This window comes from Trifolium pratense, linkage group LG3, assembly GCF_020283565.1.
Source record: "Trifolium pratense cultivar HEN17-A07 linkage group LG3, ARS_RC_1.1, whole genome shotgun sequence".
NCBI classification, from domain to species: Eukaryota; Viridiplantae; Streptophyta; class Magnoliopsida; order Fabales; family Fabaceae; genus Trifolium; species Trifolium pratense.
In genome coordinates, this window is record NC_060061.1 from 20,629,857 (window position 1) to 20,649,509 (window position 19,653).

General features: G+C 32.7%; 4 protein-coding genes across 9 annotated transcripts; 2 read left to right on the forward strand and 2 right to left on the reverse strand.

Annotated features, from left to right (window-relative positions):
* Positions 1–1,230: 1,230 nt before the first annotated feature.
* LOC123918829 lies at positions 1,231–5,196 on the reverse strand. The gene is made up of 6 exons (XM_045970984.1): positions 5,041–5,196; positions 3,988–4,715; positions 3,179–3,216; positions 2,895–3,096; positions 2,300–2,397; positions 1,231–1,629 (listed from the first exon to the last, which is right to left on the reverse strand). Exons 2-5 carry the CDS (start codon positions 4,702–4,704, stop codon positions 2,395–2,397), a joined length of 960 nt encoding a protein of 319 aa, XP_045826940.1. The 5' UTR covers positions 4,705–4,715; positions 5,041–5,196; the 3' UTR covers positions 1,231–1,629; positions 2,300–2,394.
* Positions 5,197–9,773: 4,577 nt separating this feature from the next.
* Positions 9,774–10,934, forward strand: LOC123914481 (calmodulin-like protein 3). The gene has a single exon (XM_045965675.1). It carries the CDS (start codon positions 10,064–10,066, stop codon positions 10,514–10,516), a length of 453 nt encoding a protein of 150 aa, XP_045821631.1. The 5' UTR covers positions 9,774–10,063; the 3' UTR covers positions 10,517–10,934.
* A 411-nt stretch (positions 10,935–11,345) lies between these two features.
* LOC123914480 (protein FAR1-RELATED SEQUENCE 1) lies at positions 11,346–16,362 on the reverse strand. Of its 6 annotated transcripts, none has more exons than XM_045965669.1 (3): positions 16,200–16,362; positions 13,377–13,963; positions 11,346–12,242 (listed from the first exon to the last, which is right to left on the reverse strand). In XM_045965669.1, coding segments are annotated over exons 1-3 (768 nt in total). In that variant the 5' UTR covers positions 16,201–16,362; the 3' UTR covers positions 11,346–12,062. The 6 variants fall into 6 exon arrangements, with proteins under 6 accessions (XP_045821625.1, XP_045821628.1, XP_045821624.1 ...); XM_045965672.1 differs by having other exon boundaries at positions 13,377–13,924; positions 16,200–16,293; XM_045965668.1 differs by lacking the exon at positions 16,200–16,362 and adding an exon at positions 16,037–16,149.
* A 156-nt stretch (positions 16,363–16,518) lies between these two features.
* LOC123914479 (uncharacterized CRM domain-containing protein At3g25440, chloroplastic) lies at positions 16,519–19,375 on the forward strand. The gene is made up of 4 exons (XM_045965667.1): positions 16,519–16,634; positions 16,886–17,225; positions 17,921–18,322; positions 18,690–19,375. The coding sequence occupies exons 1-4, from the start codon at positions 16,558–16,560 to the stop codon at positions 19,128–19,130; spliced, it is 1,260 nt and encodes a 419-aa protein (XP_045821623.1). The 5' UTR covers positions 16,519–16,557; the 3' UTR covers positions 19,131–19,375.
* The last annotated feature ends 278 nt before the right edge of the window (positions 19,376–19,653 follow it).

Below are 19,653 nucleotides of genomic sequence, written 5' to 3' on the forward strand. Positions count from 1 at the left end.
ACGTAGCATGTAGAATAGATAATCCATTGTGTTGCCACTTGCTATAACATCTTGAGTTTATTTGTCAAAAAAAAAAAAAACATCTTGAGTTTATTGATTAATTTAGTCTTGTGCTTGCTTCCTCTCCTCATGTATGTGGAAACATTAATAGCAAGAAAATAAAATACTAGTAATTCATTTGCATAATCTTAAGATTTTTTTTGACACATTTCATAATCTTAAGTTGAAAAAGAAAACTCACAAATTTGGTGGGAATCTTTAGAATTGAAGTAACTAATCTTCGAGCTTGATGAAACGTATCAGGTTGATATTTGCGGAAAATTAATATTAATATTGTACGTTATTTTTTTAACAAAATTGTACCATGTAAGTTTGGTAGAGCTTTAAATGAATAATTATCATAATAGTAATTTCTTTTTTTTTTTTTGGTAGATTCATAATAGTAATTTCTGTCAAAACAAAATAAGAAGATGAAAAACAGTTAGATAATATATCTTCAATTACAGATGTAACTCTTTTTTTTTTTTTTGGTAGGAATTACAGATGTAACTCTTTCCAACAAGAATTAGATATTGAATATTAGATAATGAATGAATGAATGGATTGTTTCTCATCATTATTATTATTATTATTATTATTATTATTATTATTATTATTATTATTATTATTATTAATTTATACACAAGTTATAACACAATTAATTACCAAAAAATAACAATTTTCCCAAGAACTTCAGATTAAAGATTTTTTTTTTTTTTTTATAAGGATATTATAGAAGTAAAAAACTCATGAAATAATATTTTTTTTGAACAACCAAAATAACTCATGAAATAATATTAGATGTCACTTGTATTGGTCTTGCGGTGAAGAGGGCAGATGTCGAGGAGGAGTACTCACCCGCTCCCCGCCACCCAAAATATACAAAATATTTCGTATATAATATGACCATATATAGAATATTTTGGTAAGATGCTCAGGGACGGGGGGGTATGATTTCCATCTCCATTCCCACATGTCTGATGTCTCCAAATGGGACAGTCCCTATAGACATCCACATTTACAGATACAAATCGATATCCCTAAGTTTGAATAGTATGCATGAGATATTTTCTTTTTCACAATTTGAATTGAAGAACTATGTTCAAAACTCATTGCTTCTATTGTCTACACAGTACACACACAAAAACTGCAAAGATTAAACACCTGATATAAAAAAGGATAAGATGCTTGATGGTTCTATCGTCTATGCCTCGTTACAGAACAAGTTAACTACATAAACCACTCAGGAAACTTGACAGCTAAACCAAAGCATACTTAAAAACAATGGCAAGCTATATTGTATTTGAATTCAACTAATGCTTGTTTCAATACTCAAATTCTATTCTGTCCCAAATATGCCGACATCAAGCTAAGTAAATTCAATGATATGTAGCCGATCCATATAAATATACAATCAGAAAGTGTCTCGAAGGTTACATGAAAATACAAACAATAATAATTTTATAATTTCTAAATATCAAAACTATAGCTCATTTTTTTAACTGTTTAACTGAAATCTACCTGAAAGATCACCTTGCTTTTTAATTACTGTGGGTGTAAGTTATAACTTTTCGAAATGAATAATGCGACCTGCAACCAATTAACATGATTAGAAGCAGAGCAACAATAATGAAAGCAATTTTTCTCATAAGTGATTACATAATCATTTTACTAACAGTGACAACACGCTAACTGTTCGCAAGAATCATAATATTAACCTAATCAACATGATTGGCAGAATCACTGATGTACGCTATTGAGGCTAGATGGCCTCAGCATAAAGTCAGATGCAGCAATCTTAAAGTTTCTTTCATTTGAGAAAAGTGAAAACAAAATGAAATTTTTGTAATTAGCAATGAAAAGAGAAAATAAAATGTTTTCTCAGGCTAAAAATTGTCACTTTAGTCTCACATAGTTTTTTATGTTTTCACCATTTTCTATACGCATTTGGAACCAGCAAATAAAACAAGGTGAAATTTTTTGGACTGGAAATGCTTTCCCAAATAAAAGATACCCCTGAGGTTTGGTTTTTGTTTTTATCTTCAATTGATATGTTTTCATTAATAAATACATATAAAAAAAAATAATAATAATAATAATAATAATAATAATAATAATAATAATTGCAAGTCATGCAAACATATATTTGATTTATCCTATCTGTCATAAACTTACAACTTTAATTTCATGATCTATCTGGCTATCTCACAATTCCTTACATGTTTAAAGAAAATAGAATGAGAGAGTTATTCATACTTACTAAATGTCATGATTCCATTTTGGAACAGTGGGAGATATTTTCATTGAAAAATCTGGAACTATGCTTTCAAATGGCGCACAAAACACTTCATGAACTCACTGGACAAAACAAACAGTAAAAAAAATGAAGAATCAAACACAAAATCAATCGAAGTTATTATCTTTTAACAAAACAATAGCATCTAAAGTAAAGCATACAGCACAAAAGCCGGGTGAATGAAGTAGCTTTTGCAGGTTTTCAGAGAAAATTGAAGTCTTAATCAATATGCCAATAAAATTGTAATTTTGTCTTAAAAAACAACAATTGTTCCACTTCATTTGGGAGCACTAGAAGATCTTGAGTAGTAACAACATTACAACAATTAGAAAGCTATTGAGTAAAGGTTTTAACATTTTGAAGTATAAAAAGTAAAATGAAGGGAAATTCAAATCTACATCCTATTAAAATATCTGGTACAAATTTGCAGATGTTAATCTGTTTTCATTGTGTAATTTAAGACATCAAATGATGCAATCAAATTGAAAAAATTTGTTTGCTTTTCAGGTTTAATATCATAATTTCACTTTAATGCCAAAAATCAAAAAAGTAAAAGCACCTTGGATATTAGCCTTGGGGATCTTCTAGGCAGGATCATAACAGTAGTTTTCGTCACGCTTCTTAAAATTCTTCTAGCAGGTGAAATTGAACGTTGATTCTCAGAGTGACTATTTTTCCGCTTTTTGCAAAGTTCTGTTTTGGAAATCTGATCATCAGAATCTAGGATAGACTTCTTAAGTGGGTCATCTAATTGGGAGCATCTGAAAGTAAAGTATAAATATGTTCAAATCAGTTGCATAAAGCTAGACAAACACTGGAAATGGTACTAACAACAGTAATTACCGTGAACGCTTCCTTCCAGAAACAATCTTGGCTGTCCCCTGCAAAACAATTGAATGCTTTTATATTATAGTTAAGTGATTCATAAGAAAAAAACATATATACATTATGTCCATTAGAACAACAACACAAGAAGTTGAAAAGGATCACCCAAACTTATATTTAGATAATAATCAATATTCTCTTACCATCTTCTTCAACACATCACAAACATGATAAGTACAAATTGTTTTCATGGGAGTGTTACAGTAGGTTAAAACAATCTACAACTCTAAGTATGAAGAGCTACTTATGTAAACAACCAATTAAGAACAACATAATACAATAGCACACAAATACTGATCAAACTACAAAAATATACCAATTCAGTTAATAAGAACCTAAATCAAATGAAAGATTTTGAAATCTGAATTATTTGAGAAAGCAAAACCATTTATGCAACATTATTTAGTAATAATATCAATCGTGTGATGATGAGAATCATTAGTACTTCTTTTCCCATACTAGTAGATAGCATATGTATTTTAGCAGCGTTGTTCACGTGCAAAGCTTATTACATTAGCACCACCACATATGACAGATAAATTTCTTCAATTTACAACACCAAAGTTTCCATCTATAAAACACAATATGACACCAAGCACCATATCATAAGTTAAAAGTGGAATAATGTGGCCACATCAAATCTAATGTACATTTTTATGCTCAGAAAAAGAAGGAAAATTCATGGAAATATGAAATTTCTTCTGAATGACAGGGAAAAATTGAAATGCTGTTACATAGATGACAAAGGCTAGAGAAAAGCACCATACCCATTCTTCAGTCTGTGAAGGGAAATTGTTCCCATCAGTAACAAAAGTAATCTCACTTGAGTTGAGTGGGACGCCTTGTTTCAATTCAGACATGTTCTTTCTATCACTTAAATCCAGAGATCCCTCATTGTCACGAGGTGAAACAGATGCATATTTATGACAACTTGCAACTTCCGAATTTTGTAATTCCACAGAACTACTTAATGAAGCTCCAGCTAACACCACACCAGGCTTCACATTGCAAGAACCATTTGGAAGACGACAATCCTTGGAGCATTCATTCTCGGCCACTTTTACAGGTCTTTTACCATTATTTAGTTGACCTAACTCTGCATCACTATCTTTAGTCAATTTCAACCCCGAGGAAGAAGATTTTCCCTGTCCATCACGATCAACAACTTCGAAATAACTTGTATTCCACAATAACTTAGATTTCTCTCGTAAGCCACTTAGATCTTGCCGAAGACTCCAAGATTTGTTTCCATTCATATTCTCACTTACACGAACCTCCTTTTTAAACATCTTAGTCCAATCTGACGGGGACGAAGTTAAATCAATTTGAAGATTAAGTCCCTCATCTGACCAAACGTAGAACTCAAAAGAGGATCGAGGAAATTCGGTAACTGCTTTTATCGAATTCACAAAATCATCATCCGCCAAAGGTTCATTTGTTTCAACAGCTCTAGCTTTCTTTTTGTGCACTGTTTTATCTCTCATTTTATGATATACTGCAAATAAAAATAAATCACTTAAAATTAATTTAATAATAGCACTGCATTGGGTTTCTCTATATCTAGAACTAGAAATGTGTTGTGTTGAGTTAGGTCATTATGGTTATTGTGCACTTACAGTATATTCCTTCTACAATAATTTGACATCAATAATAATAATCACTTATATAAGAACTAGGTTTTGTATGTAGAGAAATGAAGCATCATCTAAATAATCAGTTACTAATTAGGGACAAAATTGGCGATTTACAAGTAAAACCTAAGAAAGAGTTGTGCAAATGCTGTAGATGCGATGCAGAGAGAGAGAGAGAGAGAGAGATACCTGATTATAATAGTAATGGAGAATGTTGGTGAGAAGAAGAAGATGCAGCTAAGAGTGAGTGAGTGAGTGAGTGAGTTCCCTCCCACTCGGAGTTGAAACTTTTTGAAAACCCACTGAGTGAGTGAGTGAGTGAATTGAATGAGCAAACCCAATCCAAAAAGGAATGTGTACTCATGTGGTACTCCGAATTATTCGAGTAGAATTCTAGTCACTATACTACTTGACAAAAAAAAATTGTATTCAAGTAGTTGATGATTCAAATCATTGTATGATTGAGAAAGATTATAGAAAATGTGTAATATAACTAATCACTTTATTTTGAGCTCGTAAAATCATGTTTAACAGTTAATGTAGGTAATATCATTCTTTTTATGAGAATTACAAAACGAGTCTCGTTCAATTCGAGAAGCAAATCACTAATCACTATATATTTTTGTATTCTAACTTAATCATCATATTGAATAAAAAAAATAAAAAAAAACTTAATCATCATATTAAACGGTTCATGTTCCTAATGTGGTATCAAGTTTAGTTCATTACTAAATACAATTTTTTTTTCTATCATTTCATATCATAATAAAAAAATTGAATGTTCATATTGTTATTCTAAATTTCTAATTCAATTTTATTAATTTTTTTCAGTTAAAATACAAGATTACGGGGAAATAGATAGGCAGTTTTTATACAAATTTCACTGAATTCAACAACACATGGCAATTGGTAGATGGAAAAGGTAACAAACATAAAGTTAAGTTCAATGGAGATTTCAGTCATTAGTAAGCCACACATGGCATACGGTTGGAATAAAATTTGAAAATATAATATTTTTAAATATTGTTAAGCCACTAATTTTGGTCTAGTATGAGATATTTGAGTAGTATTTTATAGATCCTGTGTTCGATCCTCAATTTATTGTAAAAAAAAAATGAAAATATTATTGCAGCACATAGCCAAATATATTTATCATGAATCAAGACAACAATATTTTTAAAATCTTTCGTAAAAAAAAAATAAAATTCAAAATCAAAATTGGTAATCCAATTACATATACAAATAAAATATAAGTTTTCAAAATCAAAACAATATTTTCCGTCATATTTTGTTTTCTTATTTTTTGTCTTATTCACTTTATTTAATAATTATTTTCTTTATAGTGTAGTAGGTCCATTAGATTCAAATCATATAACTGATCAAAACAAATACATTAATTATTTACAAAATTAACATCGATGTATTTGATAAATTAAACACAGCCATAAAACAAAAATAAGTTCGATTTTTATTTCGTTATTTTATTAATGTATTTTTCTTGATCAGTTATGAGATTTGAATCCAATGAACCTATTATACTATAAAGAAAACAATTATTAAATGAAGTGAATAAGAAAAAAATATAAGAAAAAAATATGATGGAAAAATATCAGTTTCGGTCATCCATTGATAACATATGGTTGGAATAAAATTCAAAAATTAATGTAAAAAAAATGGAAGGTAACTTTTTTTTTTTATATTATTTATGGTTAATTTAATGTAATAAGCTTATAATCTTGTAATATTAAGGATTATTGTCTCTTCCGTGATGGCAAGAACAATGTGTTCTCAACACAATAGTGTCGTTGATAATTAGGCCGTCCACCAAACACGTATTAATAGACGTTTGGATTCAAATTTTGTTCCGTTTGACAACAAGGTGCATCCAAACTTTATATTATATCGAGGTGAATTCTTTGATACACATATTATATGAAGAATACATGTACATTTGTCGAAGTGGATGATTTTTATGAGTTTACAAATAATATTTATTGATTTTTCTATATTAAATACTATTTATCAGGGTCGTCCGTCAGATTTTTGGTACCCTGGGCAAGTTATAATTTTTTTAGAATCCTTTTGATAACTTTTAATTTCATAAGAGTCTATTTTAAAATTTATTATTATTTAATTTATTTATTTTGACACACGGACGCACGCATACACGCACATGTGAGTGCATGCATGCACATACACACACTAAGTATATAAAAAAATGGTACCCCTAAAATTCTTAATTATAAAAAAAAAGTTATTTTTCAATGTGAAAAATTGAATAAAATAAGCTAGTTTGAAACCTACTTTTTCAATGTGAACAATGAGTCTATTTTAAAATTTAATTATAATAATTATTTAGTTTATTTATTATAACACATGGACGCACGCATGCACGCACACGCGAGTGCATACATGCACATACACACACTAAGTATATAAACAAAAACAGTACCTAAAATTTTAGTGCCCTATACGATCGCTCACTCGAAGATTCTCTGAAACCCACCGAAATGTTCACCAAATGAATAAAAGAAAATACTATTGTCAAAATGTTTATACAATATTTTAGTTTATTTTATATCATTATCAAATCAATCAATATGCCATAATATTCCTATTTGGGATAGTAGATGGGATAGCAGATGGCTCCCTATTTGGGATAGCAGATGACTCCATGATGGTTCCATCTTACTAAAACCAACCAATATGCATGTGAATTTAGATGATATGCGGGTGTCTGATATCCTAGAACCCAATGTAAAGCAATGGAACCCCACTTTAGTTACAAGTATGCTAGGTACGCAGTTAGGCTCAAGAATCCTCCAAACTCCTCTCTTTGATTCGGTTTCTCATGATAAGATTATTTGGAGATTTGAAAAGAATGGAAAATACTCGGTTAAAAGTGCATACCGTTATTGTATAGAGGATACTCTTGATTTATCCCACCTTAAGGTTCAAGGTAATTGGAATCTGGTTTGGCAAATTCAAGCACCTCCAAAAGTTAAGAATTTTATGTGGCGTTTATGTCGAAATTGCATCCCAACCAGGACCCGTCTTCTTCAGAAAGGTGTCAATTGTCCCGGTGAGTGTGTTCTGTGTGCCACCGAGCTAGAAGATAGCATACACATTATTCTCTCTTGTGAAGTTGCTCGACAAGTTTGGCAAAAATCCGGTTTCTTGAACACTATTCAGCAGCACCTCACAGTTAATAATAACATTGCAGAACTAGTGTTTTCTATTTTACAGGTACTGACAGCGGAACAATGCTCCCTTTTCTCCACGGTGCTTTGGAGTTTGTGGCAATCTCGTAACAACAAACTGTGGCGAAGTCAAGTAGAGACAACTTCAGCAGTGTTTGACAGAGCTTGTACGGTCCTTACGGATTGGCAAATGGCCCAAATAGCACCAAAGAAAAGCACAACGGGCAACAACAACCAGCCGCAGCAAAATGGGCAAGACCGAGTTTGGGTCGCTATAAATGCAATATTGACGCCTCCTTCTCCTCAGGCCTTAACAGAGTTGGCATAGGAACGTGTATCAGAGATGATCAAGACAGATTTGTCGTCGCTAAAACAGAGTGGTTTTCACCTGTTTGTGACGTGGAGATGGGTGAAGCCCAAGGGCTTATGCAAGCTTTCAAATGGGTTCGAGATTTACAGTTGGAAGATGTTGATTTTGAACTTGATGCGCAAACTGTTGTTACTAAGTTTCATAGTAAAAAGGATGATGTATCTGAATTCGGGGAAGTCATCAAAGACTGTCAATGTTTGCACAACACTTTTTTCAAAAAACTCAAAGGTCGAGTTTATCAGAAGACAAGCCAATGTGGTCGCCCATGTTTTAGCACGGACAGCCCCATCCCTAGCTAGTTTCCGTGTTTTCACTGATACACCTATTTATATTCATAACATTATTATTAATGAAATGTTTTAAGTGCCTTTACGTCAAAAAAAATCAAATCAATCAAATAAACATTATCTAAATGAAAATGATGCCAAACCTTACCGTTTTATATCCGTCCGTCAACAGTCACATTCACGTACACAAGTAGAATTGAGATTTAGTCCTTTCGTGCCACTAACTATGCTTTAATTTGGACCATTTATTTATTTTTTCCTTTTCTTTCTAATTTTTTTTATAATTTATAGGACAACCGACCAACCGTTGGATTAAAAAAAAGACGGAAGGAAAGAAGTATGGAAGTATTTTGGCACATGATTTACGGATACATTAATTATATAATAAATCTAAAAATATAAAATTTGCTTATAAAATATTACGGATGGAGTAAAAAAAATAGGAAATTGGACAGGATTGTGTTTGATTTTAAATTTATTTATTAGATTGTGGACAAATTGGATGTCAAGAGACTGAACATAAACTGGAAATTTTTTTCACCGAATCACGAGACAACTTTTTATCCTTTGCATAAATTATCTAAATTTAAAATACCAAAATAACATTTTTTTTTCACCAAACATCGTACAAGACAAAATTTGTCATATCCTATACTATTTTATTCGGTATTTATATGTTGCAAATCAAATTAACCCCTTTATTTTCTCAAATGTGAGTATGTGCAAATATAGTGATCAAATACTTGCGCCACTATAAGTATTTTCGGTAGGATATATTGTTCTAAAGTCAACATGTTGGGAGAAGCCCCTTAAATGAATCTCGGTTAACTCGAAAGGATTAATCAATGTAGTTATACGTGAAGGATACCTTTGATTAAAAAAAAAAAAAAAAAAAATCAACATGTTAGCTATGATTTTGGACATTAACATATGATATAGTTGCTTGCTTAGTTTGGACCAAATACTCCCTTAATTACCCTTTTGTTCCAATTATATGCACTACTTTTGGATTTACTACCTTATATATTTATCTCATCTTATCTTTGTAGTATTTCCTTTATTTAGATCTCATCCCAAAAATCTCTCCCCAAAGTCCAAGGCATAGCAAGAAAAAACATAAGGCAATAAACACCACAAATGCCAGCTATTTTATTTTTAGGATCAATAATATTCATTGCTTTGTTTACATTACAACCTTGTAGTTTTCATTTCTCATTTGTTTTGTCTTGTATGGTCTTGTCCCAAACAAGCTGAAACCCCCTCCTTCTCCTTCAACCCAACCAAATCACCACAACTCTCTCTTCTTTCACATTCTTCCTCAATTCAATAAACCAAAATAATCCAATACCAATCACATGGATCCGAACGAGCTAAAACGCGTATTCCAAATGTTCGATAGGAACGGAGATGGTAGAATAACAAAGAAGGAACTAACAGATTCATTGGAGAATTTAGGTATCTTCATACCCGACAAAGAGTTATCACAAATGATCGAGAAGATTGATGTCAATGGAGATGGCTGCGTGGATTTAGACGAGTTTGGTGAATTGTATCAATCCATCATGGAAGAAAAAGACGAAGAGGAAGACATGAGGGAAGCTTTCAATGTCTTTGATCAAAATGGCGACGGTTTTATAACCGTTGAGGAACTAAGAGTTGTTTTGTCATCTCTTGGTCTTAAACAAGGTCGAACCGTTGAGGAATGTAAGAAGATGATTATGAAGGTTGATGTTGATGGTGATGGTATGGTTAATTATAAAGAGTTTAAGCAAATGATGAAAGGAGGTGGATTCAGTGCTCTTGGTTAATTCTAAAATTCATTGACAATTTTAGCCTAGCCTAGCTATTTATATATGTATTTATGTTATATGTAATGTAATGTATTGTAACCAATGCATGCATTGTTGCATGCCATGACCAATATTTAATGGTAATTCAATTCATCTAATTCCCATCTTTTTTGTTTTTCTTCTTTTGGGACAAGATAGAGAGATGGGTGTTTTTGTTCTTGTTTTGTAATTTCATCACTTTGTTAGGCTTGGTTAATTATTTCATTTCAACTTTGGTGTCTCCATATTTTGTTGTATTTTATTTGAATTGTTTTGTTGTATTTTATTTGAATTTTTTTTGTTGATTGTTTGTTTTGGATTTAATTTTTGACAGCCAATGTAAAATGTTCTTTTTTTTTGTTACAATGTAAAATGTTCTTATTGTCTTTTGGTTTGATGAAATGACTCTACCACTTGCTGAAAAACAAAAAATTAAAACTGTGATGCGCACAAAATTGACGAACTAATTAGGCGAAAAGATAATTATAATTTGTGGTAGAATTCATTCGAAAACAAAAGTAAAAAGATGAAGCCAAAGTGATGTGAAATATAGGTTCTTCGCAAAGCTTCTAACACGGTGAGATATGAAGTCTCTTCCATTAGGGGTTCCCACATTTGACAAAGTTGTATATGATTTGACCTGGCAAACAAAAAACAAACGTTCTAAGTTCGAACTGTTGCACGCCGAGTTCAAATTACAAAGTCAAAATATGAACCATCTGATCTTAATCAAAAGGTTCAGATCCACGGCTACGCTATTTCTTATATGCAAAAAAATCCAAATCTATAAAGAATAGAAACTCACAACTACAAGTTCAAACACCATTAGTTAGAGAAATACATATTGTTTCGGGTCAATGTTACAATACGCGCCTGGTCCATGTAGACCGATCTATACAAAGGGGACAAGCTTAGATCAAATTTTACAAAATCAGCAACGGATTAATTAAGCTCTATCAGTACATATGAATGCCTTTTATGAGTTATCATAGCTGTTAGCAGCAACTTCATATGAATGGACTCAAAGTGCCTATACATTTGATTGAAACTAGTTTCTTCTACTAAACTAAATTTGACAGCATAAATAAAAAGCAATTCTATGAATACCATTGCATCACACTGAACTATTTAACCAAATACTATAAGTAGATACCTATGACAGCAGTTATTATTGGATATTATAGAATCCGGATTCTATGCAGTCGGAGAGAGGTGACTGCATTCCACTCGGTCATATCTGGACCTTTTGATTAAGATCAGACAGTCCAAATTTTTAGCTTGAATTTTATACTTATAAAACAGTTAAAATCTGATATTAAAATCTGAACCGCCTGATATTGATCGGACGGTCCAGATGTCCTAACTGAATGCAGTGTGACTGCACAGAATCCAATTCCGATATTATTGCACACCTCATTTTGGGGCATTTTTGGACACTGACAGTAGATTGAATAATAGTAATGATTAAAAAAAAAACTAGATAATTGAAAGCTGAAGCTATCAATGATTATCTTCTTCTTCTTCTTTAGGTTTCCATCTGCTTCACACTGTCTACTATGTGCTGTATTTTGTGTGAAAGGGTCACATTATGCTCCTCGATATAATCAAATATCACTTCAAGTTGTCTTTTATAAGTTACTGATCGCTTCTTCTCTATTGCCAACTGCTGAGATAATTCGCGGATTTTATCATGTTCGTTCTGAGACTGATAAAAACAAACAAAAGAGGTAAGTATGGTGGAAAATTTAAACTGAAAAGGGTGCAAAATAGAATATTTATACATCACACAAGTTATTTACATATATGTGTGAAGAAAGCGTCATAATCGCAATTTCTAAGTTGAAATTTCTTTAATGGGAAGGATAAGGTGGCCAATACAGATGAATGCTCTATTTTCGAAAGATAAGAGACAATACGTAGGAGTTAAGAAAGAGGAGAAAAACCTTCAAAATTGTATACTTCCTCAGACCTAAATTATAAGCACCTTTTAAGAAAAAAATGTCCCAAAATATGAACACCGTTTCAAATTACTATATACATTAATTATTATTTTTTAAATATACTCTTAATTATTACTACTATTTGTCTTGCAAGATGAAACTTCAAAGTTGAACACATTCATATACAAAAGGGTATTTTAGGAAGTAGGAACATCTATACACAAAATGGACACTTTAAATTCATTAACAACTTTTCTCAAAATATGTGAAAATTGTAAGCGGTACTTATAAAAAGGGGGAAAAGTAAATGCATTCAGGGATCCTTTAAGTTTCATGTTAATAGTTATGTCCTTTAAGTTTTTCTGGTAACAAATAGATCCTTTAAGTTTCTAACTTGTGGCACCGTCAACCTTCCAGTTATCCCACACTTACAAAAACAATGACGTGACCATTAATTTTGATGTTAACCATGATGAATTTGAGACTCAATCTGATGTGAGCCATGAGGTCCAATTGGAAGAGAGGATAACTAAAAGAAAGGTAACGGTGCAACGCGTTAGAAACTTAAAGGACCGATTTGTTAGCTAAAAAACTTAAAGGACCTATTTGTTGCCTAAAAAACTTAAAGGACCTAATTGTTACAAATGCGAAACTTAAAGGGCTCATGGATGCATTTGACCTATTATATAAGGTGAAAAAGACAAATTTAGCTATGAATGTATAAAAGAACAAATATTATCCTGAAAACTTCATTCTAATGTGGTGTGAAATTATCTAATAGTTAACAGAAAAGTAGAATCATGATCTAATTAACAGAATAAACTATTATAATATATATAAGAATGAATAAACTAGTTTAGTATATAATCCTTTAGTAGTGAAAAAGCACAAGAACTGACCGGATATTGTTCAAACATGCAATCCCTTCTATTACTTCCGGGATTCAAGGGATGTGTGTGCTCCTTTACAAACTTTGTAATAACCCATTTACCAGAATTAATTTTCCTCATCATAATCATTGCCCTACAACCAACCCTTGTCTCTGCCCTTTGTCTTACGATCTTTTCGCGCTTATCAGGCATTCTGTAACCCTCTTTGTTGCAAACAAGAGCGCGTCCAATAGCAGTTCCGTCACGCCTTGATCGTGAGAGTTTGCTTACGCGTATGATGAATCCAACCTCGGCTGCGTATGCATTATAAAAGGCATGTGCTGCTGCTTCCGACTCGAACTCCTGACCCACATAGGGCTCATCAGCAGAACCGTCCGGTAGTGTGGGAACTGCTGAGGGAATTGTTAATGCTCCTGCAGAAGAATCTTGAGTCACGTTATCATCTTGGTCTTGTTTGTAAGTTGGTTCAGCAGAACTTTCTTCTTCTATGTTTTCATCAGGTATGCTACCGACTTCAACCATGACAGCATCTCTTACTGCATCGATAGCATCTCTTACTGCATCGCAATTAACAGAGCCATCAATCCCTAACTCCACTGCAACAACAAAAGATCTGCTATAAGACATATCGAAGATGCATTGGAGAAATATTTTTAAAAAGAATAAAACAAATTATTAGATGCTTTTTGGGAATATATTGAGAAGTATCGGGTGTGTGTTGGACACCGATACTTTTCCATTTTTGGAGTATCATAGCTTCCAATTCCATAACTCTTTTTATCGAAACCTATGAAGTCAATGATGGGATAGCGAAAAGGAGTATTGCCGCTGCTTCACAAGTTTAGGGAAACAATACATGAAACTCATCATACACTAAATGCTAAAAAAAATAGAAGAATACGCAACATTAAAGAGATATTCGTAACTAATAATCAAAGTTCATTGCTATCAATTTCAAAACCAATAAAAATCACACAAGTTTAAGAGCCTCCAAGGTTTAAAATGACTCATCTAAAATAAATACAAGTGATTCCATTAATGGAATCACTATCTTCAAGGTGAGGATGACTTTCAGAACTCAGAAGCTGCAAAAGATGGGGATGGAAGATAGTAGGCCCTATTTTGTTGTCATTCAAAATTTTAGGGTGAAATGATAAAAAAAAGTTGAAAAATGGTATGGCGTAGCTAAACGTTGAAGGCAAAATAACGTGAATGTGGCGGACTTACAACCCCAGTTGGGCCGCAATAGGTGGCGACGCTACAGCCGCTGGCAATGCAATGGAGTTTTGCATAGAGCCCAGGGTTCACTATTGACTTCATAGAATGAAATCAAAATAACGTGAGAACATGTCAATAAATATAGTCCTAATCACAATTTTTTTATAAGCAAAAACCTTACTTCCAGAGGGAACTATAATGTGTACAACATGATTTACAAAAAAAGTTTCGAAAATAAAACAATGACAATAGAATTCACAACACAACAGCAAAAAATAAAATACACTCCCAATAATAAACAAAACAAAGCATTGGAATCACCTATTATTTGTCAAATACATTCCTCCCAACAACCAAAATACATTACCACACTAAATAAAAAATAACCCGAATTCAGGAAGTGTATAATACAAGAAACAAACAATCTACTATGAGCACATTTGGAAGAACTTAATTAGAGCTTATCTGGGCTTATCTCGTGAAATGGCTTATAAATATAGCTTATGGAAAGTGGAAACCATTTATGCTGAGTTTATACTTTTCCCCTTTTGATCTTTTCAGTTTCCATTCATCCCAAATTCTATTTTTACGATGAAAACAAAAGTTGAGAACACAAAATGCTTTTCAATGTGTATATTCAAGCGCAAAGAACACTTACTGTATAAACATTGAATTAAGCAGTTTATCCATATGCTCCCTATTTATAAAAAAAATAAAAAATCCTTCCTCGTTCCCCCTAAACAAGTAAAATGAGTGAATAACAACTCCACATTCGGTGTACTAACTCAATCAATCCCAAAATGCAGACAATCTGTGGCATGCATTAGATGGCCTCACTGCAATGCAAAAGCATTTGTTTCTGAATTATATTGTCCCAAATACGATCGTAACTAATTTGTCTCACCTTAAACAACGAAGGAAAAACGAAACAGCTCCACAATTATGGAACACAATATGTTTACTTATCTACTAAATCAAGCATTCCAAATTTTATTCTATGTTAAGTTTCTACATGACTTGTAGCTTGTTGTCAATCAAATCATAAACAACACCAAAATCAAATATCTTTGGTAGAACATCAACTAAGTGTCTGTTTGTTTTTGCGGTGCATCAGTGTCGGACACCCGTCAAGGTCAAAGCTACAGTTTGTAGCTTCTCTAAAAGTTCAAAAGGATACTACTAGTATGCATTTAAAAGGTTTGTGCAATGAATGTATGTATCAATCAAGAAAAGCTTAAGCTCAGATCATGACAATATTAACAAGTCCAATATATCCTTCTTCACTAACAAAACAAAACATATAACTTGGATAATGTATAGTGTGTTATTCTCAAATGAAAAACAAGACATGCATATTTCAATCATAGGAAAAAAAAAAGCACCACAAACATAAAATAAAAGTAACAACAATACCAACATCAAGCTTCAATTTTGAGTTAATTTCTTCATACCCTTTGAACTTAATTGTAGAAACATAAAAGAAAGAAGATTCAAAATCACAAGAAAAGAAAAACCCTAAAATACCATCTGAATCAAAATCATCAATAGAATTTTCCACAACAGACAAAAATAAAAAAGAACACAAACGAAACAACAACAAAAAAAAACACTTACTCAGAAAATCGATGGTTGTAGAAAGCTGAAACTAGAAACTCTCTGATTATTGTCTGATTCTATGATAAGCGCTTCTTCAGAGAGAAACACCAGAATACAAAAGAAGATATTTAGGTAAGGTAAAGCACATATAATTCCCAAGTGTCTTATTACGTGTCAAAATCCTAATGGTTATCATCCTCTGAAAAAGTCAACATTCTTATCGACCCACTAATATCTTGCCACGTGTTCCATCAAATGGATCCTAGCCGGTAAGATTTGTACCCGAAATATAACCCACCCGATCCAATACGGGTGGTGTACCACAACAACACAAACACAGTCATACATTGTTTCATGTTTTTCTTCATCTCTAACTATGGCAGTTACATCGTTGTTCCGCACTATTCATAGAGCTTCATCTATTATCAAATCCTCGTTTTCGGTCTCTCCCAGGTTCTTTCTCACTTCTCTCACTGAAACATGTTTTGTTGTTTTTTTTGGTATAGAAACTTATAAGTCAAAAATCAAATTTTTAATTTTTTTGGTTACATAAATATCAAATTTTTATGATTGTTATGAATAATATATTCAATTAACTAAATTGGGTTGGCTTTGTTTTCCTTGGTGGTGATTTTGGGTTATTGAAAGTTGAAGACTTTGAAATTGAATTGACATGTGAAATTTTATGTGTTTATGTGTTTTAGGTTAGTTGGGAGCGGTCAATTATATTCTATATGTTCTCCATTGAGGCATTGTATGCATTTTGAGAAGCAAGGTTTTTGGTGGGGTTTGAGAGAGTTGAGTTATGGGAAGGTTAATCTTGTGATAAGGGATGGGAAGACTAAGTTTGAGGCTCATGAGATTGAGCCTCCAAGGAAAGATAAGTGGAAGACTAAGAAGAAGTTGAAGATGCAAAGGAAGAGAGAGAAGGAGAAGAGGAAAGCGGCGGATAGGAGAAATCCTAGTCGACTTGGTGTTAAAGGGAAGAAAAAGAAGCATAAGTTTGCTACTCCTGAAGAGAGAATTAAGTTCAAGATTGATAATGTAAGCGCTATCATTTGATTTGATTTTCTTTTGTTTTGTTTTCATTTCATGGCAACCTATGGAGCACTGACACAGACAACTGACACGACATTGATACTCACACGTAGACACCAGATATAATTTAGGAAAATGAAAGTGATTGAATATAACCACATGTGGTGGTATTAGAAACTGATGCGTGTCGGACACCGCTTTTAATCTGGAGAGTGTCGGTCGGTGCTACATAGGTGCCAAACCTTTTGCAGCATACCGCTTCTTCGTTTGTTAAAAACTTTTTTTACTCAAAGTAATCAATCCTCATATATTTTTAAATCGCGTTTGATAAGAGGTAAAATCAATACTGACATTCCACCATGAATTTGTTTTGGACTTATAGGAGCTTCTCAGTTGAAATAAATTTATGATTCTTCATTTACATAGAAATCCTTATAAGCTTACAGATATTTATAGAGAAGTTAAATGAGTGTTTTTGAAAATTTAAGATGCAGAAGTTAGTTTCAGCTTATACTAGAAGCTCAATTTTAAATAACTTGGTCATTGTAAATTTCTTCAAAAAACTTCCCCATAACTGCTTGTTGAGAAAATTATCTATATTGGCTCAGTTATTATAAAGCTTGGCAGTAGAAGCTTTGTTGAGGAACTTTATTTGCCTAGACATTGTACTCAAATTTTGATCACTCTGATTTTAACCCCAGGCGAGAGTCAAAGAAGCGTTACTCATTGAAAGGCTCAAACGATACGAAGTTGCTAAAGCTCAGGGTCCCGAAGTAAAACCAGATGGCTTGACGGGGGAGGAACGGTTTTATCTGAAGAAAATGGCTCAGAAGAGTTCTAATTATCTACAAGTTGGAAGAAGAGGATTATTCGGAGGGGTTATTCTCAATATGCATTTGCATTGGAAGAAACATGAGACTGTTAAGTGCATTTGCAAGCCTTGTAAACCTGGTCAAGTACACGAGTATGCGCAAGAACTTGCCAGATTGAGTGGTGGTATTCCAATTCACATCATAGGTGATGACACTATAATATTTTATCGTGGAAAGAACTATATACGGCCTGAGGTTATGTCACCGGTAGATACATTGTCCAAGAAAAAGGTGTGTTTCTGTGTTTTTTTTAATCTAAAAGTTATCATTGGTTTAGTTTATTTTATCAAATCATTTAAAATAAATTGGAAATACAACTCGATTTTTAGCAGTGTTGTTAAATAGCAACTATAGCAGCATTATGTGAAGCAGAATTTGAACAAATCGTCGCTATTGTTCCATAATACAAAATATTGTCAAATCGCAACTGTAACGGAGATATATAGCAATTTTGTGTAGCGTAATTTGAATAAACCTTTATTTTCTGCGATCTGTGATTGAGAACATGGTTTTTTGGAGGGCGTGTTTTTTCAATGATATGTGAATTTGTTGGCATAACATTGAGATTAGTCAAATAACTTCTTTTTTTTTCCTACAGGCACTTGAAAAATCCAAGTATGAGCAATCACTCGAGTCAGTAAGGCGTTTCATTGCTATCGCGGAGAAAGAATTGGAGCTATATCACAGACACGTTGCACTTTATGGCGACCCTAGCAACCGCAATCCCTTGTCTATACTCGACGGTCCAAGTAGAAGCTCCATGGAAAAGAGGAATTACGGCGAAAAGAACCATGATTCGAGTAGCTATTATCTTTCAGAAACAGAAGCTGATTCCTCGCAGTCGGAGCTATCAGAATCTGAAGATAACCTTGAAAACGGGAACTTGTCAATGAGTGAATCAGATTCTGAAGAGGGCGACATGTTGGTTTCCGATGATGATCAAGAAAGAGAAGTATATTTTAGTAAAATGCAAAATCAAGATTCATCATCAATGTCTAAACATGCCCACCAGTATAGGAATCAACATTTGTTATCTTAAGAAATCCCCATCAAACCAAACCAAATAGTACATAAAAATATGCTTTGAAGGAAATTGAAAAATTATATACTGTTAGAAAGTAGATGCAACCTTACCTAACCCTAAGATTGTGAATAACAGATCGTGGAAAATAACTATTTGTTCAAATTATGCTATGCTGCAATGCTATAGTTGCTATTTGACGAAGCTTTGTACTAAATAGTGTGTTGCGAAACAATAATTTTTTTTCAAATTTTACCATGTTACTACTATAGTCGCTATTTGACAACATTGACGACCATCGTTAATTGGTGTGGGTGAATTATCATGATCGGAGATTTTCTTTTAACAACCTACCAGTTTCTCGTGCGCTCTATGTCTTTTTCATTTTACCCTTCCGTTACTTAAGTAGCGGACTTTATAAAGGTAAGGTGTTTTGGGGGTATCCACTACCTAAGTAGCGGATTGGGGTATTTTGGTAAATTTGAATGGCGCGCGAGAAAATCGGTAGGATGAGAAAAGAAAATCTCTCATGATTGAAGAC